General features: G+C 42.7%; 1 protein-coding gene across 2 annotated transcripts in view; it reads left to right on the forward strand.

Annotated features, from left to right (window-relative positions):
* Positions 1–9,025, forward strand: part of runx2b (RUNX family transcription factor 2b) — a 41,735-nt gene that overhangs the window by 19,079 nt on the left and 13,631 nt on the right. For both annotated transcript variants that reach the window (NM_001328231.2, XM_025056606.1), the window contains 1 exon segment: positions 1,806–1,910. In NM_001328231.2, coding sequence (NP_001315160.1) covers positions 1,806–1,910 — 105 coding nt within the window.

The raw sequence follows: 9,025 nt of genomic DNA on the forward strand, positions 1-9,025 counted from the left end.
AACTTTTATGAGATATAATCTCTCTCTATCAGTTTAAGAAGAAAATGTAGGACAAAATTTGCCATGAGTCATGTGTCGCTGATGAAAGAGCCCTTTATTCACTCTTGTCATAAAATGCTCACCTGAAATGACCCAGGTCAGGCGTATAAACACGTTGGGTGGTGCAGCAGCCCTGCAGCTGATCACACTCTGCACATATCCTCAGGCTTCTCAGCAAAGCACAGGCACACTTCAGCTGGGTATAATGGCATTCCCTGAATGTTTGGCATGGGTAAAGCAGCTCGTTGAATTGTTCACCATCTTGTCACAGAATCATCTTTTTATGATTTATAATTAGGACACACAGGGTGCATTTTCGCCTTGTTTTCACCTGATCCAAATGTTCTGACATTTCTATTTACTGCGTGAATAATAGATCCCTTTTATAAGCTTGCGGTGATGCCAGCTGTCACCAGCTCCACTTGTGACCTTTGTTCTTAGATTCCTTCACTGCTGTAGCTGTCACCGACGCTGGCAGATAGGCAGGATGTTGGCAGCTTTGGGAAAAGAGAGTAGCTGTGGTGGCTGGACGGGTTGCCACGGCGACCTTGCGTGTGTCCCTTTTACCGTGACACAGAATCTGGTCACAGGAAGTGACAAAGGAGCCGAGGCAGATCGGACTACAAGGTGTCTGAAATGAATACCTGGCAATGGCTGCGATGAGAACCAGCGGAGTGAACTGAGAGAATGTTATAGAAGTCGGGCATGAAGAGGTGGAGAGAGCAAACACCGGTGAACAGGGATTTACACCTGAAATATGAAGTCATCACTAGGGGTGTGTGTTGGCAAGAATCTGCCGATACGGTTCTTGTCACGATACAGGGGGCAACGTTGCAATATATTGCGATGTACTGCAATACTATAGGCACAATGATATACTGAGTTTTTTAATGGATTTTAATTGTAGGAAACCTGTCAGCGCAGTAAACACAGATGCTTGACATCAGGTTACTAAAGAAGAGAAGAAATAAATCATCGGATTTGGTTAATACTTTTATTAAGATAGATATTTAACAACGATGCAGGTCGCAGGCTACAGCAGCCATGATGTGACATGTAGGGTGTCCTGTTTTTATCGCAGATCACTAGTTCTGCTTCACCCACATTTCCCACAATGCAGGTATGTGGGACACCTGTTCTGTCTGTGATCTGCTATCTCCCGGAGCCGCCTTATCACCGCTCTGCAAGGCATGTTTATAATGAGCTACAGTGTGGTACGGAAGAGGGCAGGACACACGGGTAGATGGCAGCACTGAATGGACAGCTGTTCCCCGAAGTCTCCGCAGCTACCTGCCCCCCACTTCCTGTTTGCTTTATGCAGCCATAGATACTTGACGCGTTTGCTCAAACCTTAGAGCGCTGATTCATAGCATTCCTCCTGCATGCTCATAGGAGCGTACACACTTGCACAGACACACACTCGACCCCAGGGCAGCAACTGCTGAGGATTATCAAGAAAGGAAGTGACTATTAAAAAAGGCCTCTCACCCACTAACACTGCATTACACCAGGGGAGAGTCTGAATAACGATATGACGAGTCCTCCGCTCTATATCCCATGTCGGCTCCTGCACATTAATAAAACAGAGCCTCTGAGAAACGTCAGAATTGTCCGTCATTAATCCTCCGTGTCTTTCTGTTTCCAGTTTTCATTGGGCCTTTATGTGATCACAACCACACTTGTGACTTAGGGATGGTGTAGTGATGAATGCAGATCATTGTCTCTGGAAATGGTACGCCATTTGATGTTGTTTGATGTCACCACAGGCAAGAGCTTCACGCTGACAATCACAGTATTCACCAACCCTCCACAAGTGGCTACTTACCACCGAGCCATTAAGGTCACCGTAGACGGACCACGTGAGCCCAGGAGTAAGTACAAACGCACTCAGAACTCCACCAGCATGCACATTTTTGTTACAAATGAAAGTATGCAACAGTGCACTTTTAATGTTTTACTTTTTAATTTTATATACATATAAAATGGTGACCCACGTTTTCAACATTTGTTTTTCACTCACATCTTTATGGAAGTCTTATCCAGTTGCAAAGACACCCATTAGGTGGCAGTAGTGCACCCCAAAGGTTTTACCACCACAGTGTAATCCAAATGAGAAGAAGAAGCAAAAAAGAGAGTTGTTTTTCTGTGTTTGGTAAAGGGCTATTTTGATACTGTATGATGCTGGAATCTAAAAGTATATTTCCCATGATGCGCAGCTCTATCAAAATGTTGCCTTCTTTATTCTGCACTCTAATGAAGCTGGAGATAGAGATGGTCTCCAGATGAAGCTTTCTCAGACTCTTTTTTTATTATTATTAAACCTCCTATTTTCTTTAGATGAGCCTCATATCCTGAGATTTAAACTCAGGTCCGGTCCCAGACATCCCTGATGACATCATCACAGTTATTCTTTTCCCATTTTGAAAAAGTCCCTTCTTAGCTTTGCAAGACACTGAGCAGACACCGTGATTCTAAACTTGTCCCTAAAACTAAGCCATGGGTGTGGCTGCCTGTGCAGTCACCCATGCAGTGTCAGCCAATGACGGCATAATAAAAGTAATTTAATGCAGGAAAATGTGAAAAATGCGATTGTTAATCAGTAATCAGCTCAATTTATTTAAGGTCGAGCAGAGAGAAAAAAAATAAATGTAGCCCTACATGGCACAGTTTGAGAGAAAGAAGAGAAGTAAGGCAGATTATTCCTCCGAGGGTACACTGGGTAGCAGAGTGCTAGCATCAGCTCGTTTTAATGGCCCATATAAAAACAACCGAGGAAGAAAAAAACTTTACTATAGCCGTCAGTGCCAACTGGTCTGGCACGCAGCTGTTTCCCCAACCCTTCTCCCTATTCATAAAAAAAAGAAAAAAAAAAAAACATTCATCATACCCGCCCTTGGCCTCATCACATGTGGCACCAGGACGCACAGAGACAGAGAGGAGCCAGAAGACAGTAGGATTAGTACCACCATCAGTCTGTTGTAGGAAATCTACCCACCGAGCCAAAATATGCCTCGCATAACCCACATTCAGTGCTCATCAACACGCGCCTTGAAACAAAGACATGTGCTTGTCCTCAAACGCACATGAACTCACAGTCACACCCACCACTCTGCCTGTGTCGCTCTCCAGCCATCTTGTTTGATCAAAAAGCATTTCCTGTGCATCTGCCGCCCCCCCGCCCCCATCAAACTACTTTCAAACAAGCTCTGCTGTTTGGTGGCGAGCAGACGAAGTTCAGTCTCAGCAGTGCTATACTCCCAAACAAACTGTTATTTAGAAGTGGACAGATAGAAGACAAGCAGAGTTCAGACGATGTCAGGTGAAAAGAAGAGATATTTTTCCATTTTATTTTCTCCTTATTTGTGGTCTGAGAGAAACGTTCTGATGTGAAGTTTGCGTGTTTTCCCTTAATTCTCAAGACAGCAATTCAAGCAATAAAGTCTAAGTCATCATACGTAACCTCTGAACTTCTTTACTTTGCTGTTAAGTGGTCAGAATTGCAGCGCCGGTGTAATTTACCTAGAAACTACAGCCAGAACACGTTTCACAATCAGGGGTCATTAAGCTGAGTTCAGAGGGTGGCAAAACACACATGTGGCCTTTCAAGCCCTCCTCAGGGTTTTCAAAAAGGAGAGACTCAGAGCTGAGAGCTGTGCAGGTCTCCAAAGCTGTGATTCAATCTGTGAACGCTTCATTGACACATGGGGGAGGGGGGGGGGGGGTTTGTCAGACATTACAGCTCTATTCTGTGTTAAATGAGTGGGTAATTAGGAGGCCTGTGGTACACTGGGCCTCTTAGGAAGTGGTCTACACAGAGAGAGAACAGTAGGCTGTCTTAACCTTGACATACGCTGGCAATCTGTGGCCCAGTGCTGCAAGAAGCTTCTCCTTGTTTTCTAAAAATAAAAAAAAACAAAATAAAAAAGCCGCCGAAAACATTACGTTTTTAAAAATAGCTGCTGAACAACTGGTCTGTTGCTGTCATCGGTGTTCCCCTTGCCTTTTTTTGACAGTTTTTGCTCCTTGTTAATGGTTTTGTTTGGTTGTGGCTGACTCAAAGGACATCTGTGTCAATCTGTTTGATAAGCCTTATGGTAGCCATATGAGTTTTCACGAAGGATGTCATTTCCTCAGGGGCTTCTTATGTAATATACTGGGGGGGAAGGAGGGGGGGGGGTAGTTGGACCACACATGTGGGAAGGAGCCCCATATCTCCAAAACTGTGGCATTGAGCTTGGACTAATTAATTGAGTGGTTAGGGTGACGAATATCAGTGAGGCCTACTTTAAAGATTTGTGGTATCGAGGTTTACGGTCGTGTGCGCGTGTGCTCTGGTATGTGTAGGAGAGAGTGAGCGCTTGTGCCTGTCCCTCCGGCCGCTGCGTTATTAGCAGGAGGCTAACTCTGGTTTCTGCGGCTCACATTGTGCTTAATCGCTCGACATCTTTTGGTTTCTCTGTGGTTTGCCACTGTGCTAACAGGAATCACCCGTGTACATGCATGTTTGAGACGTCATTGTTAGCGTGTGCGTATCACTTGCGAGACGCCCCCGTCCACGCCTGTGTCATACTGGGCTGTGTTTTAGAGAGAAAGTGTTATTGGTGTCATTAGTCTAGTGTGGAGAGCAGCCCTGGTCCTGATTTGGAGCAGAGCTAATAGGCCTCATTAAATGTCATTTTCATCTAATAGACAGGGAGTGGTTGCCTTAAACCAATATGCTTTTATAGGTGGTTCTGTCTCTTTTCAGCTGCTTCTGACGGTGGCCTCAGCCAGCTGAGACAAACTTCCTGAGTGATAATGGCTACGCAGTAATAACACAATATACAAGGCTTCTGTCCAAACCCACTGTTCTCATTAGAGTTAATTGCTGTCAGACAAACTTTGGAGGTGACACAAACCATTATGGCGTCACACGTACTGGGTTTTACTTCAGCATATTGCAGTGGTTATTGAGCATAAATCTGTGTGTGTCAGTGGTCGAGGTTAGTGGTCAGGCATGTTTCTGCTCTTGCAGCTGATGGGTCTGGGGGAGTCTGGATTGGGAACAGGGTCGTGTTTTGGTTTGGTTTGGTTTTGGTCAGGGTGTTAACAAGTTTGGTGGCGCGGCGCTGGTAACTTGGGTCTGCAGACAATATTAGTGGTTGAGGAGTCTTGTCTGCCAAGCCGAATTCTTCCTGTGACACCCATACTTACACACACACACACACATATATTCTGTATATTCTCTGTATAAGAGCTGGACGACAGTTGTAGCCGCAACGAGCGGCATGCTCATAAGTTTAAAGGTAAAATCACTGGAAAAGAAAGGAGAAAAAAACAAAAAAAAAATCAGAGCCTCCAGAAAATGAATTTTAATTGCAGTGTAAAAACATTATATTGCATGCAAAGATAATTCACGCAGACATAAAGTCACCCACAGCTGCAAAAAAGGTTTTAAAGCTGTGGAGGCCACACAGCGATAGCTCCAGTGTATGAACTCCCGTTACAAATCTGGACGTGTACTGTGGACCATTACAGGCCTGTGGCCCAGTTCACACAAATCCATGATTTGTGTGAACTGGTGAGATTTGTGGCTCTCTCTTGTTTAACCTCAAAACCTCAACATTATACATATTTATTTATTTAAATAATACACCTTACAGTTATGTATTTGCCTTAACTTTACAAAGAGTCAAGCCTGTTGTGGATTAGATGAGTCGACAGACACAATGGTCCCTGGTTTTAGCTAAAAGTAATTATAATTACTTTTACAATATAATTCTATAATAATAATATTATAGATTATTATATTATAAATAGCCATTACATTTCATTATTTTTCACCCAATCAACACGGAGTATTATGATAAAAAAAAACTCGAATAATGTTGTTATGAATAAATGTTTACCATCAGTCAAACTAATATCAATTATTTAAATATATATATATATATATATATATACACAGACAAAAAAAATTTAAAAAAATCCAGCATTAAGACTAAATTTAATCAGATTAAAAAATCTAAAATTTTAAAGAGGCCAAAAAAAGACAGCAAAGTAAAAACAAGTACCTGAGTGCCAACAAAAATACAAAGGTTAGAAACTGCTGCTTAATGTCCACGACCTGGATGATCCTTTCAGTCCTTTGTTTTGTTTTTGTTTTTTCTCTAGTAACCACCATGACAAAACTAACTTTCATACTCTGTAGTATTCCAGATCCAGTGTTTTAGATAGGCGGGAAGTCACATGACTGTCACATATGTAAACACACATACATACCTGCACGTACGTACCAACACTTGGCTGCAGTAATAAGAGCAGCAACAGGGGGAGGCAGTTGGAAAAGTAGGGAAAAAAAAAAAAAGCTTTGAGCCTTTTTTTTTTTTTTTCAGAGTCAGTCAGTTGAGCGTCTCATGAAGTTACTTGAAGAGGTGCCAGGGTTTCTACAACACAAAACACAACATCACTCAGGGAGCACAGAGACAGAGAGACTGACAGATCTGAAGGGAAAAAAAGAAAGATAAATTAGGTAGATATAAAATATATGTATATTAGGAAAGAAGGGATTTGTTTAGAATGAAGGGAGAAATTAATGCAAGGAAGTTAGTGTGTGTGTGTGTGTGTGTTAATGCTCTTTATATAAGTGTATTTTTTTTATTAGAAGTGGGTTTTTTTTCTCTTTTAAATGTATCACCTTTGGGCATTATGGCGTATTTTCTCTCACTCTCACTGTGTGTGTGTGTGTGTGTGGGTGGGTGGGTGTGTGTTCGCCCCCTTCTCTTGCCTGGCTTGCTTCCTCTAGGCTGGAACGCATGGACCACACAGACGGCTGGCAGGGCTCCACGACTGCCTGGCTCCCCGTTTCTCCTTCTCTCCTTCGCTTGCAGCCTCATCTCCAAACCCTCCTCTCTCACCTCTTCAGTTCTTTTTTTATTTCACTTTTTTTCTTGTTTTTTTTTCTGTTATCCCAACTTTTCTTTTTCCCTTTTTGCTCTTAGTCTTTCTCCTCCCTCCAAACCAGACCCCCAGGGTAGACTGGCGTCTGGCTCTCACCCACTCAGACCTTTTTCCCTTCTGAGCCATGCTCTGCTAGATTTCAGATTGCCACCTGAAATAATTCATTGTTTCTGACCATTCACAAAAACAACATGGCCAGTGTGAGGGCTGCCAAATAAAAAAGTAAAATATGCACCGAGCGCATAAAGTCATTGGCCTCGCTGGTCGTCAGATGACTGATATTTATGCAAATGCAAACAGAAACTGACAGAAGTCAATTCAGGCTCCCAGAGCACAGTTTTGACTCATAAAGTATCTGAATTGCAACTGTATGAGGAGAATAAAATCCATGAAGTGACACAAAATTCCAAATTATCCAATTTGTAGGGATTTTTTTCCTTTGGCTGACTTATTTTCTCTCGTATATAGTTGTGAGAAAACACAAATCTGTTGTCTGCAACAACAGTTCAAATTTGATCTGCTTATGTTTAGTCAGGGGTGTCATTGTACATCAAAGCTGTAAGTGGCTTGTATATATTTTGGGCATGTCTTTTTAGTTCATGAAATATTTTTGTTGAGTAAATATGAAGGTGTAGCTATTGGAAGGCGATTAAAAGACAGGAAACAGAAGAATAACTTGGCTGGATTTGTCCAAAATAAGAAAACTGACTACGAAAGCTCTCTAATCAGCACATTGTGTATGTTTGTTTAATCCCTAGAAAAAAAAATGAATTTCATTAAGTTTGATCAAAACCAGACTGCCTGTTTCTGTGTTTCTCTTTGTAGCTTCATGTTTTTCTAATCTTTCCATCTAACACTTGGCAAGAGAGTCATTTGCATATTTCACACTATGTCAAACAAGTCTTTTAAACATTTTAACCCTCTGAACCAGTTCAACAGTTGTCATGTAAATCCTAACATGTACCGTTCCATAGCTCGGTCATTTGACTCGGCAATGGGAACCGCTAAGCATCCGTCGAGGACGTCTGAGCTCCGGCTCAGATCCAGTCTGATGCTGCCGTTAATTACAGGGTCCTTCTACTGTGTTATCAGATCAGCAGGGGCAAGATGAATTCAGGCTTATATGTCTTTGTCATTGAGGGGAAAAACAACACTGTTCATGCTTTAGTGTGATTAACATTGTTATCCATAGAGGTGTGAGTTAATAAGTCTGTGCAAGAGCAGGAGACGCAGAGAGAGAAAGAGAGAGAGAGCGAGAGGGTTGCTCACATCTGTTCTGAATCTGTCCGTGTTTCCGGCCGCTGGCTGGGCAGGGAAGTGGCAGGCGCTATCAAAAATCTCCGCTGTTTTCAGAGGATGATGGGAATCTCAGGGACTTTCCCTAAGGCAGTGAAATCATCCGCCTTTCCCGCTCCTTTAAATACCCCCAGCTCACTTCTCCACCCTGCACGGGTTCCGATAAAACAGCTGAGACGTCTCGTGTTTGGCAATAGTTGTCATTTAAAAGGTGTAATTAAGTCATGAAAAAAAAACAGCATTTACTGTCAGAGCCTGCTAACCCAGTGGACTGGAGGTCCAGCTGTAGGGAGTGTTAAGTGGACCTTAATGTGGTGCTTGATGTGTTGCAACCCTATAAAACTAAAATACATGTGATTCAATATGGACTCCAACCGTAGGTGTTTCCAGGGAGTGATCAGCGAGGACGCAAGCTAAGATTTCGCAGCATGAAGAACCCAACTGTCCTTATTGCCTTTCTACGTACGCGCTCGTAAATATGTTTCTCGACGCCGTCAAAATCCCAAACAGTCCCACCATTCAATTTTCCTGACCCATCAAAAGCTTTTAATTTACTGGTCATCAGGGTGTCTCCCTTTCCATGTGCCCTCCCCCCCACTCATGTCTGTCTCCAGTCGTCTCCCTTGGTCTCAGTTTGCTATTTATTCCCATTACTAGGAGACAGGCTGTGCACAAAGCCAGCACTGTGTTCTGGGGTGTTATAAGAATAGAAATTTTTGTGTGTCGAAAACTGGAAATGCTATGATTGCCT

The sequence above is a fragment of the Cynoglossus semilaevis genome, chromosome 7 (assembly GCF_000523025.1).
Source record: "Cynoglossus semilaevis isolate Cse_v1.0 chromosome 7, Cse_v1.0, whole genome shotgun sequence".
Classification (NCBI taxonomy): domain Eukaryota; kingdom Metazoa; phylum Chordata; class Actinopteri; order Pleuronectiformes; family Cynoglossidae; genus Cynoglossus; species Cynoglossus semilaevis.